Below are 18,883 nucleotides of genomic sequence, written 5' to 3'. Positions count from 1 at the left end.
TGGTCATTTATTTATTGATGGAAATGATCCAATATTACATTTCTGTGAGTGGCAAAAGTATGTGAACCTTTGCTTTCAGTATCTGGCGTGACCCCCTTGTGCAGCAGTAACTGCAACTAAACGTTTCTGGTAACTGTTGATCAGTCCTGCACACCGGCTTGGAGGAATTTTAGTCCATTCCTCTGTACAGAACAGCTTCAACTCTGGGATGTTGGTGGGTTTCCTCACATGAACTGCTCGCTTCAGGTCCTTCCACAACATTTCGATTGTATTAGGGTCAGAACTTTGACTTGGCCATTCCAAAACATTAACTTTATTCTTCTTTAACCGTTCTTTGGTAGAACGACTTGTGTAATTTGGGTCGTTGTCTTGCTGCATGACCCACCTTCTCTTGAGATTCACTTCATAGACAGATGTCCTGATATTTTCCGTTAGAATTCGCTGGTATAATTCAGAATTCATTGTTCCATCAATGATGGCAAGCCGTCCTGGCCCAGATGCAGCAAAACAGGCCCAAACCATGATACTACCACCACCATGTTTCACAGATGGGATAAGGTTCTTATGCTGGAATGCAGTGTTTTCCTTTCTCCAAACATAACACTTCTCATTTAAACCAAAAAGTTCTATTTTGGTCTCATCTGTCCACAAAACATTTTTCCCATAGCCTTCTGGCTTGTCCACGTGATCTTTAGCAAACTGCAGACGAGCAGCAATGTTCTTTTTGGAGAGCAGTGGCTTTCTCCTTGCAACCCTGCCATGCACACCATTGTTGTTCAGTGTTCTCCTGATGGTGGACTCATGAACATTAACATTAGCCAATGTGAGAGAGGCCTTCAGTTGCTTAGAAGTTACCCTGGGGTCCTTTGTGACCTCGCCAACTATTACATGCCTTGCTCTTGGAGTGATCTTTGTTGGTCGAGCACTCCTGGGGAGGGTAACAACAGTCTTGAATTTCCTCCATTTGTACACAATCTGTCTGACTGTGTATTGGTGGAGACCAAACTCATAAGAGATGATTTTGTAACCTTTTTCCAGCCTGCTGAGCATCAACAACGCTTTTTCTGAGGTCCTCAGAAATCTCCTTTGTTCGTGCCATGATACTCTTCCATAAACATATGTTGTGAAGATCAGACTTTGATAGATCCCTGTTCTTTAAATAAAACAGGGTGCCCACTCACACCTGATTGTCATCCCACTGATTAAAAACACCTGACTCTAATTTCACCTTCAAATTAACTGCTAATCCTAGAGGTTCACATGCTTTTGCCACTCACAGATATGTAATATTGGATCATTTTCCTCAATAAATAAATGACCAAGTATAATATTTTTGTCTCATTTGTTTAACTGGGGTCTCTTTATCTACTGTTAGGACTTGTGTGAAAATCTGATGATGTTTTAGGTCATATTTATGCAGAAATATAGAAAATTCGAAAGGGTTCACAAACTTTCAAGCACCACTGTAGAACCTTCTTGCTGTGAGGCGACAGTGCTAACTACTACACCACCGTGCTGCCCATTATATATAGCATAGAACTTGTATCGAAAGTTAATCTACGCTTAATCATTCTCATCTTCAGGCGTGTTTTATTGACATGCAGATAACCAAGTTCATTTAAAGTCATATAGGGAGACCCAAACTGTCTCTCGCTATCGCTGCTTTCTATCACTGGTTTCATCTGACAAGTGATGATGATGGTTTACAAGCGCTAAGAGCACTGATAGCTTGTTCGTCCCTGGAGGTTTGGTGTTAATATATATATAGAATAGGCCTGGTTTGGACTGCAGTGATGAGCCCAGCATGCCATGGCAGGCCTTTCACAAAGCATTCAGTGGGAAATGCAGTTCAGTGATAAAGAGAGTAATGCATGATAGAGTTTTCCCTAGTGCTCTTCAGGAACAGGAGGTCAGTGGAGTGAAGCCAGGCTCATTGCCATTGCCTCTTATGGTCATGCAGTGTCTCGTTCCAGCACGGTAGATGCATACTGGCATTTTTTTCCTGATATGAGTGTAGAGTGTTTGTTTGCTCATCATTGTTTTGTCGTGTGTGTGTGTGTGTTCTCAGTTTTAACCTAGACCCAGAATGCACCTGCAGTGACGACAGGCTTTGGGAGGCTCTAGAAATTGCCCAGCTGAAGAATATGGTCAAAGCACTCCCAGGAGGATTGGGTATGGTAATAAAGCTTGAAAAAGATATAGAAGGGGATCTAACATGTCTAAAAATATACTTGAATTGAACTGACCCTTCTCAGTACGCGTGAAAGTTTAAAATCCTATACTTGGTATAATGATGTTCTTCTTATTATTAGCCTGTAAATATACTTAACAATTATTCCACGAAATCGAGTCGTACATAAGCCGTGTACAACGAGATTGAGTGGAATAACTGCTTTATTCTATCCACATTCACTGGATTTTGAGAAACAGAACTTTTTTTTTTTTTTTTGCACATTTGATAAATAAAAACTTTATACAAAACGTCCAACAAAATCATTTCCGCTTAGGTGGACTTCTTAAAAACCTATCGATGGCTGCACGAATTGACTTTAGTGTTGTTGTCTTTTTTTTTTTTTGTCGGAAGTGTCGTCTTGCTGTCGTGCCGACGTATAGAATAGCTTTAGACATTTATTTAATTCTTCCTTGGACACTTCAGTGATGTAATTTTCAAACTCCTTTGAGCTTTTGAACCAGTCTAAAACAATTCAACAAATTTTAATGCTTAAAGATGAAGAATGTACATAAACAAACTGGCGAAATGACCGGAGCAATTTGTGAAAAATGCGATAATAATAATTCTTGAAAAGTAAAAAAGATGCGTTCTTACCATCAAACACTTTACATATTTTGTTGCTTTTTTTTGTATATTTTGGGGGGTTTTGTTTTCAAATAGAGTTTTTATTTCGTCCTTGGTCGGTTCAGTAACACGCTCCACCATTTTGTTTTTCTCTACTCATGGTATATGAGCTGATAGCCTAGTAGTAGAGTAGCCAATCAGAGCATACGATTGCTCATATCCAGTGAATGTGGCTAGAATAATTGCTTTCATTACGCATATTATTAATAGCCCTTGTGATGAGAGATGATTTGCTTTAGCAGCTATAGTGCCATGCTACATTCTACCCTTCAAATCTCTACAGATGCTGTAGTAACCGAAGGAGGAGAGAACTTCAGCGTGGGCCAGCGGCAACTCTTCTGCCTCGCCAGAGCCTTTGTTCGTAAGAGCAGCATCCTCATCATGGATGAGGCCACAGCATCCATCGACATGGCCACGGTAAAAAAAAAAAACACCACCCTGCTCTGTTTCTTTTAATCCATCGAGCCAAACCTACAACATAGACTGACAAGACAACAAAGTCTGCTCCCCTTATAACAAGTCCAGTTAAAAGAAGTGTCCATTTGTTCTTCGGTTTCGGAGTGCAGGGTTTATTGGACATTAAATTTCTCACTGAATGTTCATCAAATAGAGTCATCACATTGAGTCTTCACGTTTTCAGTTGGCAGTCACCGATACTCTGTGTATGCTTCCTTTCACAGGAGAACATTTTACAGAAGGTTGTGATGACCGCGTTTGCTGACCGTACTGTCGTCACCATAGCAGTAAGTTTGCTTGATATTAAACACACCTATCAGCTGCACTGTAGGGAGCGAAGCCCTGAATGTTTTCCAATTCTAATTAGAAAAGAACAAGACGAGGTGTTCTAATGCTCACAGGCTTCACAATTTCCTTTCTGGCTCTTGCCTGCTTCTTTTTTTTCCCCTCTAATCTGTTTCTCTGCTGAACACAATGGCTTTGTGTTCAAACCCAAAGGTCTTTGATTGCATTTTAGTTGATAATATTCATCTCTGATTACTGAGTCCTTCTCAGAAAGCATTAAAATGATAAAGCACTAACAGAGTAGCAGCCGTGTGCTTTCATAACAAAAACAACAAATTGGATTCTGGGAAGGGTGAGTCAACCCCTTGATAATTCAATGAGTCGACCCCTTGATGATCTGAAGAATCAACCCCTTGATGATTTGAAGAATCGACCCCTTAATGATTCGAAGAATCGACCCCTTGATAATTTGAAGAATCAACCCCTTAATGATTCGATGAATCGACCCCTTAATAATTCAATGCGTCGACCCCTTGATGATTCGATGAATCGACCCCTTGATGATTCGATGAATCGACCCCTTGATGATTCGATGAATCGACCCCTTGATGATTTGAAGAATCGACCCCTTAATGATTCGATGAATCGACCCCTTAATAATTCAATGCGTCGACCCCTTGATGAGTTGAAGAATTGACCCCTTGATGATTCAAAGAGTCGGCCCCCTTGGTGATTCGAAGAGTCGGCCTCCTTGATTCGAAGAGTCAACCCCTTAATGATTCGAAGAATTGACCCCTTGATAATTTGAAGAATCGACCCCTTAATGATTCTAAGAATCGACCCCTTAATGATTCAATGATTCGGCCCCCTTGATGATCCGAAGTGTCGGCCCCTTGAAGTAATCTCTCCAGGACTTCATGATCGTGGTTCCAGATCAGGTCTTTTTTTTCTTATGCCAATGTGTGTGGACCAATCCAATATAGACAGCTGGGGTAAATTTAAAAACCAGCAGGCAATTCAAATGCAATAAAATCCTTTATTTTTTTTTAAAGATGAAATACAGGAAAAGCCGTATCTGTGAAATGGGCTGAAAACTGTCTTTTCATAGTTTTTCATTACTTTCCTTGCTGCCATTTTCCTATCCTCATCCACTTTCTCTCTCTCTGACTGTTCTTCCCCTCTTCCCTCCTGTTTCTTCCGATTCTTTCTCTCTGTCTTTCTGTGGCACAGCATCTGGTCTCCTCCATAATGGAGGCGGAGCAGGTGCTGGTCTTTTCCTCTGGGATTCTGGTGGAGTGTGACAGCGCTGCAAACCTGTTAGCGCAGGAGGACAGCCTATTCGGCACCTTAGTGCGCACACACAAGTAACCCCACCACTGGCTATACCCACAGCCCCGTCCCAGCAGCCTGGTTGGTAATCATCTGACTCTTCTCACTGTGTGTCATTTCAGTATCAACCCTTTGAAAGCCCTGACAAACTCCAAGGATCGGTGTTACTGTCTTATTCATTCATATGGTCCAGGGGCCAAAAGTCATGTGGAATAATTTGCGCTGTACAGTGGTGCTTGAAAGTTTGTGAACCCTTTAGAATTTTTTGTATTTCTGCATGAATATGACCTTAAACATCATCAGGTTTTCACACAAGTCCTAAAAGTAGATAAAGAGAACCCAGTTAAACAAATGAGACAAAAATATTATACTTGGTCATTTATTTATTGAGGAAAATGATCCAATATTACATATCTGTGAGTGGCAAAAGTATGTGAACCTTTGCTTTCAGTATCTGGTGTGACCCCCTTGTGCAGCAATAACTGCAACTAAACGTTTCCGGTAACTGTTGATCAGTCCTGCACACCGGCTTGGAGGAATTTTAACCCATTCCTCTGTACAGAACAGCTTCAACTCTGGGATGTTGGTGGGTTTCCTCACATGAACTGCTCACTTCAGGTCCTTCCACAATATTTTGATTGGATTAAGGTCAGGACTTTGACTTGGCCATTCCAAAACATTAACTTTATTCTTCTTTAACCATTCTTTGGTAGAACGACTTGTGTGCTTAGGGTTGTTGTCTTGCTGCATGACCCACCTTCTCTTGAGATTCAGTTCATGGGCAGATGTCCTGACATTTTCCTTTAGAATTCGCTGGTATAATTCAGAACTCATTGTTCCATCAATGATGGCAAGCCGTCCTGGCCCAGATGCAGCAAATCAGGCCCAAACCATGATACTACCACCACCGTGTTTCACAGATGGGATAAGGTTCTTATGCTGGAATGCAGTGTTTTCCTTTCTCCAAACATAAAGCTTCTCATTTAAACCAAAAAGTTCTATTTTGGTCTCATCCGTCCACAAAACATTTTTCCAATAGCCTTCTGGCTTGTTCACGTGATCTTTAGCAAACTGCAGATGAGCAGCGATATTCTTTTTGGAGAGCAGTGGCTTTCTCCTTGCAACTGTGCCATGCACACCATTGTTGTTCAGTGTTCTCCTGATGGTGGACTCATGAACATTAACGTTAGCCAATGTGAGAGAGGCCTTCAGTTGCTTAGAAGTTACTCTGGGGTCCTTTGTGACCTCACCGACTATTACATGCCTTGCTCTTGGAGTGATCTTTGTTGGTCGAGCACTCCTGGGGAGGCTAACAATGGTCTTGAATTTCCTCCATTTGTACACAATCTGTCTGACTGTGTATTGGTTGAGTCCAAACTCTTTAGAGATGGTTTTGTAACCTTTTCCAACCTGATGAGCATCAACAACGCTTTTTCTGAGGTCCTCAGAAATCTCCTTTGTTAGTGCCATGATACACTTCCACAAACATGTGTTGTGAAGATCATACTTTGATAGATCTCTGTGCTTTAAATAAAACAGGGTGCCCACTCACACCTGATTGTCATCCCATTGATTGAGAACTCTAATTTCACCTTCAAATTAACTGCTAATCCTAGAGGTTCACATACTTTTGCCACTCACAGATATGTAATATTGGATCATTTTCCTCAATAAATAAATGACCAAGTATAATATTTTTGTCTCATTTGTTTAACTGGGTTCTCTTTATCTACTTTTAGGACTTGTGTGAAAATCTGATGATGTTATAGGTCATATTTATGCAGAAATATAGAAAATTCGAAAGGGTTCACAAACTTTCAAGCACCACTGTAGTTCCCTGCATCTCCATGTGATGTACAGCTCCACTCTTCAGTGTAAAATGAGATATACAGAAATGTCCTCTCAGCAGCACAGTTTTACACTTTTGGACATTTACAATGTCTTGCAGAAGTATTCATCCCCTTTAGTGTTTGTCCTGTTTTGTCGCATTACAAGCTGGAATTTAAATGGATTTTTGGGGGGTTAGCACTATTTGATTTCGACAACATGCCTACCACTTTAAAGTTGCAATTTTTTTTTTTAATTGTGACACAAACAATAATTAAGGTGAAAAAACAGAAATCTGGAGTGTGCATAGGTATTCACCCCCCCAAAGTCAATACTTTGTAGAGCCACCTTTTGCTGCAATTACAGCTGCAAGTCTCTTGGGGTATGTCTCTATTAGCTGAGCACATCTAGCCACTGGGATTGTTGTCTGTTCCTCAAGGCAAAACTGCTCCAGCTCCTTCAAGTTAGATGGGTTGTGTTGGTGTACAGCAATCTTCAAGTTATGCCACAGATTCTCAATTGGATTGAGGTCTGGGCTTTGATTAGGCCATTCCAAGACATTTAAATGTTTCCCTTTAAACCACTCCAGTGTAGCTTTAGCAGTATGTTTAGGGTCATTGTCCTGCTGGAATGTGAACCTTCATCCCAGTCTCAAACCTCTGGCCGACTCAAACAGGTTTTCATCGAGAATCACCCTGCATTTAGTGCCATCCATCTTTCCTTTAATCTTGATCAGCTTTCCTGTCCCTGCAGATGAAAAATATCCCCACAGCATGATGCTGCCACCACCATGCTTCACTGTAGGAATGGTGTTCTCAGGGAGATGGGAAGTGTTGGGTTTGTGCCACACATGGCGTTTCCCATGACGGCCAAAAAGTTCCAGCAATGACTTTTTTCTGGCCACTCTTCCATAAAGCCCCACTCTGTGGAGTGTACGGCTTAAAGCGGTCCTATGGACAGATACTCCCATCTCCACTCTGGATCTTTGTGGCTCCTTCAGTATTGTATTTGGTGTCTTTGTTGCATCTCTGATTAATGCCCTCCTTGCCTGGTCTGTGAGTTTTGGTGGGCAGGGCCTTCTCTTGTCAGGTTTGTAATGGTGCCATGTTCTTTCCATTGTGCTATAATGGATTTAATGGTTCTCCCTGGGATATTCAAAGTGTGGGATATTTTTTATAACCCAACCCTGATCCATACTTCTCCACAACTTTGTCTCTGACCTGTTTGGAGGCTCCTTGGTTTTCATGTTGCTTGCTGAGTAGTGTCGCAGAGTCAGGGTCCTTCCAGAACAGGTTGATTTATACAGACATCATGTGACACATCATGTGACACTTTGATTATACACAGGTGGATCTTAATCAACTAATTACGTGACTTATGAAGTGAATTGGTCGGACCGGCTCTTATTTAAGGGTTTCATACGAAAGGGGGTGAATACCTATGCACACTCCAGATTTCTGTTTTTTTCTTTTTTTCATCTTAATTATTGTTTGTGTCCCAATAAAAAAATAATGCACCTTTTAAAGTGGTAGGGCATGTCAAATGGTGCTCACCCTCCAAAATCCATTTTAATTCCAGCTTGTAATGCGACAAAACAGGACAAACACCAAGGGGGATGAATACGTTTGCAAGACACTGTATGTGCTCACAACAGCAAGTGAGTGTTTATATCTACACACTCATGCTTGTGTGCGTGTGTGTTGTTCCACAGCACCGGGTCCACACTATCCTGACGGCTGATCTCGTGATCGTGATGAAGAGAGGGAACATACTCGAGTATGGGAAACCAGAGGCACTGATGGAGCAGGAGGACGGCATGTTCGCCTCCTTCGTCAAAGCAGACATGTAGACACACTATCCATTAGTACACACACACACACACACACACACACACACACACACACACACTGCTGACATACAAGAGAGGAAGGAGTTATTTCTTATTTTATAAACAGGCAGATTTTCCAGTCTGCCCGTGCCTTTGACCTTTTAGCAATTTACATTATATAACTGCAAGTAGTTGTTTCTTTTTTTGTTTCATGCTTCTTCTTTTTCATGCTTTTTACATGATACGTGTGTGTTAATGTGAGAAATAGCAGCTATACATACATGTAAATATATACTGTATGAACTAGTACTAACACTGTACGCAGTTGTCAGCAGACTTGGAGAGCTGACACAACCTGTCTGTCGAATGTGCATTGCTGAATTTTATTTACTCTGGAGAATGAAGGGAGACTTGTAGCACCACAGAGGCACAAATTACTATGCAAAACGTATGTTTTTCTATCAACACGTTATATCTTACGGTATATCATCTTCCTGGAACAACCAGGACCTGCATTATGGCCTGTTGTCATGAATTAAGAATGTGAATAAGAACTTGTGCTTCCTAGGGACGGCCAGATCACGGGAAATATTTTTACGATATAGAGCTGTATATTAGTGAGGGGTTTTTTTTCCCTAATTACTGAAACTAAATTCCAATTAGTATTTCTGTTCACGCCTCTCATGTTCGTATTTGCCTTTATCCGGGCCTCATCAAAGTGATTTTAGATTGTGATGGAAATCTTTTTTTTTTTTAAGATTTTTTTTGGGCTTTTTTCACCTTTATTGGATAGGACAGTATAGAGACCAGGAAATGAGCAGGAGAGAGAGACAGGGAGGGATCGGGAAATGACCTCGGGTCGGAATCGAACCCGGGTCCCCAGATTTATGGTATGGCGCCTTATCCACGTGAGCAATGACGCCCCCAGGAAATCATTTTAAATACTTTTTTTTTTCTATAGGATCGGACATTTTCACAGTGCTATGGCTGTGGATTTTTTTTTCCTCCACAATTTTTGTCACACCAAATACACAGCTACTCACTCAGTGCGTTTACATGCACATAGAGAAAATCGAATTTCTGCCGTAGCTCGACTGAAATCGAAGTTCTAAATGCCATGGAAACACCTTAGCTCGGCCGAAATCAAACCGAACTGGATTTCTCGTAATCGAGCTACGCGACTTAGATTATGCGATTGTAGCCGAGCTACTTAGTGCATGTAAACCCTATCGAGCTACGTAGTCGAGCTACTTACTTCAGCACTGCCCCTTCCGGAAGTGACGAGTGACGAGACCACAAGCGGGAAACACAACAGCCTTGGTCGGCATGACAACAGTAGTAGAAACGTGCACTTCTGGAGCAATGAGGAGATAGAGTTCATGCTCATTCAGCTTAAGGAGCTGAATATATATATATATCGATGTTGCTGTCCTCGTCGTCGTTCTTCTTCTGAACACGGAACTGATAACTTTGTTTATACTCTTGAATAGCTCTTCTTCATGACGACAACCGGAAGTGTACGAACACGATGGGGCGTGTAGCGCCACCTGTGGCTCGGGTGCACAATGTACCTCACACAATAGCTCGATTTCCTTGTGTGCATGTAGGATTGGATTTCTCTGGCACCCCTGCTGGGACCCTTAGCTCGATTACCGACAGCAGCTCGATTTGGATGTGCATGTAAACGCACTGACTGAGCAGAATGACAGCTTACTTTAAAATAACCACTGCATCTTTGCTGAGTGCTACCCATCAAGTACAAAGCACACTTGGAGGAGATACTCTCTGCCCTCTTCCATATACACAAACTCCTAAACGCTAATTCTGAGCTAATGCTACTCTAGAGGAGCACCATCCCTCTCATACAGACAGAAGGGTGCTCTCTCGGACTCCCGGACATGGACGTGCTTCTTAGGAGTTATATAAAAGAGGCCATCTGTGTAACCCTGGAACAGTTATCTCTGAGCTGAACACTTAACACCTACTCACAATGCCATCCTAACATCTTTGGCTCAGCTGCGTCACACCAATTCACACCTCCACTAACTGTCCTGTGACCTTAAACCCTATAAACATTGAGCATTTTTTTTCTTTTTCCAGCATAATACAGTATCCAGTACGACTTACTGAGTCACTACTGGGAAACCAGTAGGTAATGTCCATCGTTACAACACTGTCTAGACCCGTTGACAGATTGTGTAAGGCTGAACAGGACTTTTTATGTGAGTCACCACAGAGGTTTAAATGTCAGAGGTTTTCCCACCACTAACTGATCAGCAGTGAAACGTCTTCATGATTATAACAAGTCCAGCTGTTCTGCTTTATTCCCACTAGACAAGAACATCAGATTCTGTTCTTTCCTTGTGAGTTTTTTTGTTTTGTTTTTTTTAAATGTTGGATTGCTAATAACAAAAGTGATCTAGCCAAGGGATCTCCTTCGACTACCACTGAATTCGAACGGGGACCACTTTCTTCAGTAAACTTTTATAGATCTTTGGATCCTTTTACAACCAGCAGAGTTTTTATAGAGCAGTGTTTGTTCTTCTTAAAGCAAATCACACCCCCTGTTTTGGCTGGAGTATTTACCGTACAGTGATGCTGCGTGCCAAAGTCTGCCAAGACACTGAACCCTCACGGCATCTAGTCATAGCTTACGCGCTTCCTGAGATGGCTCCTGCTTTCACCAAGGACGTTGGCCTTACTCGTGTGTATTTATATGTATTTCATATGATGCACCGCGTTGTGCAGAATCACACAGTGTTATGCAATAATTCTTACCAGCTTTTTGTGCAGAATTGTCTTAAATGTACATATGTAATTACTGTTAACAGCATAAACATTTAACATTATACTGCGTGCTTATTGTTTTTAATAAAATAATTAATTGGAGTGAAGTCATTGTATATTTGTGTCATTTCCTAACTTTATATTGTGAAATTGAAAGCATAGTATATACACTCACCGGCCACTTTAATAGGAACTTGTTCTTGATTCTAAGATCCCTGTTCTTGGCTGCAGAAGTGGAACCCAATGTGTTCTTCTGCTGTTGCATGCTGAGATGCTTTTCTGCTCACCACGGTTGTAAAGAGTTGCTATGAGTTACTATATCCTTCCTGGCAAAAATGCTCAAACCAATCTGGCCATTTTCCTCTGATATATCTTATCAACAAGGTGTTTGTTTCCACCCACAGAACTGTCGCTCGCTCACTCAGTGTTTTTTGTTTTTCGTACCATTCTGTGTAAACTCTAGAGACTGTTGTGTGTGAAAACCCCAGGAGATCAGCAGTTTCTGAAACACTCAAACCAGTCCATCTGGCTCAAACCAACATCCATGCCACAGTGAAAGAAAGTCACACTTTGAAATCACAATCATTTTGCCCATTCTGATGTTTGAACATTGTGAACATGAACTGCTATCAAGAGATTGGCTGATTTAGGTAACTGCATAAAAACAGCAGGTGTTCCTAATAAAGTGACCGGTGAGTGTACATATAGACATATAATCAGCCAAAAGAGGGTTATCATTTCATGGAAGGTTTTTTTTTTATACAAGTCAAGTTTGTTTGTATAGCGCCTTTAACAATAGACACTGTCCCAAAGCAGCTTTACAGAATCTGAATGACCCAAGACATGAGCCAATTTTATCCCTAATCTATCCCGAATGAGCAAGCCCGTGGCGACGGTGGCAAGGAAAAACTCCCTCAGACGACACGAGGAAGAAACCTCGAGAGGAACCAGACTCAAAAGGGAACCCATCCTCATTTGGGCAACAACAGACAACATGACTATAACATTAACAGTTTTAACATAAAGTCAGTTTCATTGATGTTATAAACTCTTCATTGATGGAAACTTGAGTGCAAAACTGTTCATGACAACTGCAGTCCTAAAGTTAGCACGTCAACTGTAGTCATCAGCAGGCCCGTTTCAAGCTATTTGGGGGCCCTAGGCAAAGGGGGATCTGGGGTCCATAATTATCCCCCCCTCGACAAAAGGCCTTATGGCCGCCTACCCACTGAAGACTTAATAAATAAACATCACACATATTGTAATCATTCTTACGATTTTTACTTAATAAATGAACTCTTTACATTATTATAAATAATTATCAAACCCAATTAAACACAAGAATAGACAAAATACACACACACACACACACACACACACACACACACACACACACACACATATATATATATATATATATATATATATATATAAATCAAATATGAAAATAAGACAAATATAAAATGTGCAAATAACACAACACTAAATATTTACAGTATATACACAAGTAGAAATAACTTCAAATGGTGATTAAATGATTACAAACATGAATAAGAATCTTAATAAGAACCAGCACACACAGAAAAGTGCAAAAGGTATAGAAAAACACATAAAAATTTAAGAATACACAACTAGAATCATGGGCAAAATGTCTAAAACTGCTGCTTGCGGGCTTTGGCTTCAGCAAAGGCAGCCACAATACCCTCCATGTCCAAAGACCTGCAGACATCACATTCAATTGACATCAGTGCCAGTCCGGAGAGCCTCTCTTGGCCCATGGCGGACCTCATATACAACCCCGATTCCAAAAAAGTTGGGACAACATACAAATTGTAAATAAAAACGGAATGCAATAATTTACAAATCTCAAAAACTGATATTGTATTCACAATAGAACATAGACAACATATCAAATGTCGAAAGTGAGACATTTTGAAATTTCATGCCAAATATTGGCTCATTTGAAATTTCATGACAGCAACACATCTCAAAAAAGTTGGGACAGGGGCAATAAGAGGCTGGAAAAGTTAAAGGTACAAAAAAGGAACAGCTGGAGGACCAAATTGCAACTCATTAGGTCAACTGGCAATAGGTCATTAACATGACTGGGTATAAAAAGAGCATCTTGGAGTGGCAGCAGCCCTCAGAAGTAAAGATGGGAAGAGGATCACCAATCCCCCTAATTCTGCGCCGACAAATAGTGGAGCAATATCAGAAAGGAATTCGACAGTGTAAAATTGCAAAGAGTTTCAACATATCATCATCTACAGTGCATAATATCATCAAAAGATTCAGAGAATCTGGAAGAATCTCTGTGCGTAAGGGTCAAGGCCGGAAAACCATACTGGGTGCCCGTGATCTTCGGGCCCTTAGACGGCACTGCATCACATACAGGCATGCTTCTGTATTGGAAATCACAAAATGGGCTCAGGAATATTTCCAGAGAACATTATCTGTGAACACAATTCACCGTGCCATCTGCCGTTGCCAGCTAAAACTCTATAGTTCAAAGAAGAAGCCGTATCTAAACATGATCCAGAAGCGCAGACGTCTTCTCTGGGCCAAGGCTCATTTAAAATGGACTGTGGCAAAGTGGAAAACTGTTCTGTGGTCAGACGAATCAAAATTTGAAGTTCTTTATGGAAATCAGGGACGCCGTGTCATTCGGACTAAAGAGGAGAAGGACAACCCAAGTTGTTATCAGCGCTCAGTTCAGAAGCCTGCATCTCTGATGGTATGGGGTTGCATTAGTGCGTGTGGCATGGGCAGCTTACACATCTGGAAAGACACCATTAATGCTGAAAGGTATATCCAGGTTCTAGAGCAACATATGCTCCCATCCAGACGACGTCTCTTTCAGGGAAGACCTTGCATTTTCCAAGATGACAATGCCAAACCACATTCTGCATCAATTACAGCATCATGGCTGCATAGAAGAAGGGTCCGGGTACTGAACTGGCCAGCCTGCAGTCCAGATCTTTCACCCATAGAAAACATTTGGTGCATCATAAAACGGAAGATACGACAAAAAAGACCTAAGACAGTTGAACAACTAGAATCCTACATTAGACAAGAATGGGTTAACATTCCTATCCCTAAACTTGAGCAACTTGTCTCCTCAGTCCCCAGACGTTTACAGACTGTTGTAAAGAGAAAAGGGGATGTCTCACAGTGGTAAACATGGCCTTGTCCCAACTTTTTTGAGATGTGTTGTTGTCATGAAATTTAAAATCACCTAATTTTTCTCTTTAAATGATACATTTTCTCAGTTTGAACATTTGATATGTCATCTATGTTCTATTCTGAATAAAATATGGAATTTTGAAACTTCCACATCATTGCATTCCGTTTTTATTTACAATTTGTACTTTGTCCCAATTTTTTTGGAATCGGGGTTGTAGTTCTTAAAAAGCTTCAGAGCTGAAAAGCTCCTCTCACTTGAGGCAACTGACACAGGAAGTGTAAGAAGTAAACGTAGTGCAATGCTTAAATTGCTGTACAAGTCACTGTTATTAACACTGTCTACAAGATAACTACCATTAACGTAAGCTAGCTACCAAATTTGCTTGTCGACCCGCTTGGTATTAATGAGTGTGTACATTCTCACTTACCAGTGTCTTGTTTTTTTCTGTCTTCCTCTTCCCTTTTCTTCTTTCTCTTCTGGCTCCCTGAGGGGTAATTTCGCTTCATATTTGATTTTGTTTTTGTTTTTTTTTTGCCGTGGAGCTCTGCAACCACTTGACTGGACGGAGATGGGCATTGAGGGGTTGACAACAGACTGTCATTGCACTTTTAGGCCAAAGCATGTAGGGAGGCACTGTTGTGCATTAGGGGGCCCCCCTTGGAGCTAGGTTATTTCAACAAGTGTCATTAGGCGCTGCGCTGCCACGCTCAAAAAGTTGTCATCACTATTGAATACATAACCAGTCGTTCGGCAGCGGGGGCCCTTCGAGGGCTGGGGCCCTAAGCAATTGCCAAGTCTGCCTACCTTGTTGCAATGGGTCTGGTCCTCAGCCATAAAAGCATTACTGTAAGTGTCCAGAGCGTCTTCCAAGTGCAGCTTCCAACTGTCCTCATGGGGCCGTCCTCTACAGGAGCGATGCAATGAGACTCCAGCCAGACACAGGGCACCAGGATGGATCAGGCAGGTCTGAGGAGCAGAAGAGGTCAGCATCTCGATCCTAGGATTGACATGTAACTCAGAAGGACAGATTTGGGGGGAGAGAGAGAGAAAACACAGGTTGTTCGGTATGCCCAATGTCACCTGAATAAGTAGGAACAGTTTACATATTGCACTGAGTACAAGCAGGGACTCCGGCAAAACTAACTATGACAGCATAACTAAAAGGGGAGAGCCAGAAGGTAACACAGGCATGAGGGGCCCCGGGACATAAAGCAGCAGCCACTATACCGTCAACAAACTCAAGTGAGCAAGCGAGTGGGGGACTGACAGCATCCATACATCCCAAACAAGGCTTCTCATCTGGCAATAGCTGCATTTTACTCTTAAATGAGTAACTAGGTTGAGTTGAAAGGTTTTTATTTATCGTAGAATTAGGAAAACGCAGTTAACTAACATACATGCGAATGAGTATAACACAAGATGACCATTTTTATCACATCAATCATTTTTGGAAACATTAAAATCAAACCACGTTGAATTTTAAGAAAAAAAAGTTTCATCAGTCCCCCCCCCCCCCCCCCCCCCCATTATTCAGAACTAAAAACGTCTTTATAGTTGACCTAGTACATTCAGGACGTTTTACATGTTTATTCCACAATTAGAATGTGAGCCTAATACATACACAGGAACTTCCCAAATGAATTTGTTAGATTCGCGTTAAATTTTAGACATTTTATTGCATAAAATATTTTTTTATAACAGTGTGTGGTATTTTCTTGGTTAAACAGTAAAGAAATTATTTATCACAAAGCTTTTCTGGAAGTTTTCCTCTTAAGAGTGTTGTCACTGTGAAATAAATATTTAAGCTACCAACATCAAAAGACTACCTTTTAATTCGATAAAACCTCATTTGCATAAATAGGTGCAAATTAAAAAAAAAATACAGTGGTGCTTGAAAGTTTGTGAACCCTTTAGAATTTTCTATATTTCTGCATAAATATGACCTAAAACATCATCAGATTTTCACACAAGTCCTAAAAGTAGATTAAGAGAACCCAGTGAAACAAATGAGACAAAAATATTATACTTGGTCATTTATTTATTGAGGAAAATGATCCAATATTACATATCTGTGATTGGCAAAAGTATGTGAACCTCTAGGATTAGCAGTTAATTTGAAGGTGAAATTAGAGTCAGGTGTTTTCAATCAATGGGATGACAATCAGGTGTGAGTGGGCACCCTGTTTTATTTAAAGAACAGGGATCTATCAAAGTCTGATCTTCACAACACATGTTTGTGGAAGTGTATCATGGCACGAATAAAGGAGATTCCTGAGGACCTCAGAAAAAGCGTTGTTGATGCTCATCAGGCTGGAAAAGTTTACAAAATCATCTCTAAAGAGTTTGGACTCCACCAATCCACAGTCAGACAGATTGTGTACAAATGGAGGAAATTTAAGACCATTGTTACCCTCATCAGGAGTGGTCGACCAATAAAGATCACTCCAAGACCAAGGCGTGTAATAGTCGGCGAGGTCACAAAGGACCACAGGGTAACTTTTAAGCAACTGAAGGCCTCTCTCACATCAGCTAATGTTAATGTTCATGAGTCCACCATCAGGACAAACAACAATGGTGTGCATGGCAGGGTTGCAAGGAGAAAGCCACTGCTCTCCAAAAAGAACATTGCTGCTCATCTGCAGTTTGCTAAAGATCACGTGGACAAGCCAGAAGGCTATTGGAAAAATGTTTTGTGGACAGATGAGACCAAAATAGAACTAGAAGAAATAGAAGGACCTGAAGCAAGCGGTTCATGTGAGAAAACTCACCACATCCCAGAGTTGAAGCTGTTCTGTACTGGGGAACGGGCTAAAATTAAAACTGATCAACAGTTACCGGAAACGTTTAGTTGCAGTTATTGCTGCACAAGGGGGTCACACCAGATAGAAAGCAAAGGTTCACATACTTTTGCCACTCACAGATATGTAATATTGGATCATTTTCCTCAATAAATAAATGACCAAGTTTTTTGTCTCATTTGTTTAACTGGGTTCTCTTTATCTCCTTTTAGGACTTGTGTGAAAATCTGATGATGTTTTAGATCATATTTATGCAGAAATAGAGAGAATTCTAAAGGGTTCACAAACTTTCAAGCACCACTGTACTTGCGGGAATGTCAGCAGTGAAATGGAAACTATATTAATAGTGGTATCTGTTGTTAAAAAAAAACAAAATGTTTTTCCTTTAGGATATTCTAAAGATTTTATATGTTTACTTTTAAAAAAATAACTTATTTTCAGTCTATACTTTGGGGAACAGGATTGTATTTTCAAAGAACAAGAGAACTTACTTTTCTTTTTCCCATAGTTTTCAGGAAATTTGGATGAATCTACTTCCTGTTAAATATGTGACGTGTGGAATATTCCAGATATTTCACTGGGGTGAATGGGTTTAAAGGGGAAATGAAAGGGTTAATGAATGTTGTGGGACTGAAGTATACATTTTATCACCTATATACGGTATATGTTATTTACCAGCTTAAGGTCGGTCCGTATGGTGAAATACCATGACCGAGGTCAGTATTCAAGGCCGAGGTCACAGTATTTCACCATACAGACCGACCTTAAGCTGGTAAATAATATATTTATTTTTTTATTTACCAAATTCTAACAGAAAACGAGAGCGCCCGAAAGGGAAAACCGAGCCGAGCCGCCATTTTGAATCCTCATTCACGGCTGTAATGCAAATGGCTTCCTCCTCGGTATACAAGTGCACTTCCATGGCAGGAAAAAAACTACATTTTGCTGCCTATGTAGTCCCCTATTTATATAAATAGGAGTCATTCAGGATTCAGCCATGTTTTTGCTCGGCGTTAGCAAGTTAGAGGTTTTTAGTTTTCTCCTGAAATGTTTTCGTTTATTTCTTCTTCCTCAGGGTAGTAAAACTCGCTTTCACTGTGAACACTGTCATTATTGCTGTCCATGCTGTAAAATTAATGCTATTCTCCTGAGAAATGCTGGCAAAAATTTATAAGATTTTTGATAATCTTATAAATAAATCTTATAAAAAAAAGATAAATGTTGACAAAAAAATGCTACTATGTTTGTTGTTGTGAACGAGCGAGTCACCAGAGGTCCGTAACTGGGGTCCGTATTGTAGGATACGGACCCACTTGCCAGCCAATCAGAGCGCAGGATTTGATGGAAACCGCACCACAAAAAAAAAAAAAGATTATTTGAAAAGGATGTTTCAAGTATGAGTTGTTCAATGGATTCACTAATGGAAAAAATATATATATTTCTGAAGTATTTATAGACAAAATCCTGTTTTCTGTGTGCTACAAATTGTTGCATATACTTAACATATTTCTACCTGTAAGTAGGAGATACAG

The 18,883-nt window shown here is 40.6% G+C and overlaps 2 protein-coding genes across 3 annotated transcripts in view; one reads left to right on the top strand and one right to left on the bottom strand.

Moving 5' to 3' along the window:
• Positions 1-11,433, top strand: part of abcc9 (ATP-binding cassette, sub-family C (CFTR/MRP), member 9) — a 139,707-nt gene extending 128,274 nt beyond the window's left edge. The window contains exons 35-39 of one of the 2 annotated variants that reach the window (XM_060902920.1): positions 2,069-2,172; positions 3,141-3,274; positions 3,538-3,600; positions 4,829-5,008; positions 8,466-8,546. In XM_060902920.1, the coding sequence (XP_060758903.1) occupies positions 2,069-2,172; positions 3,141-3,274; positions 3,538-3,600; positions 4,829-4,966 (439 nt within the window). In that variant the 3' untranslated portion in view covers positions 4,967-5,008; positions 8,466-8,546. Of the gene's footprint in view, positions 1-2,068; positions 2,173-3,140; positions 3,275-3,537; positions 3,601-4,828; positions 5,009-8,465 lie in introns of both variants that reach the window. The other variant, XM_060902921.1, reaches the window with a different exon arrangement.
• Positions 1-11,611, bottom strand: part of LOC132869632 (plexin-B2-like) — a 495,410-nt gene extending 483,799 nt beyond the window's left edge. Inside the window, exon 1 of the mRNA XM_060902925.1 lies at positions 11,545-11,611. The gene's annotated coding sequence lies outside the window, so the exon portion shown is untranslated. The remainder of the gene's footprint in view (positions 1-11,544) is intronic.
• Between the last annotated feature and the right edge of the window lie 7,272 nt (positions 11,612-18,883).

The sequence above is a fragment of the Neoarius graeffei genome, chromosome 21 (genome assembly GCF_027579695.1).
Source record: "Neoarius graeffei isolate fNeoGra1 chromosome 21, fNeoGra1.pri, whole genome shotgun sequence".
In the NCBI taxonomy this organism is placed as follows: domain Eukaryota; kingdom Metazoa; phylum Chordata; class Actinopteri; order Siluriformes; family Ariidae; genus Neoarius; species Neoarius graeffei.
The sequence above is the reverse complement of the archived record's forward strand: the minus strand, read 5'-3'. Positions and strand labels throughout refer to the sequence as shown.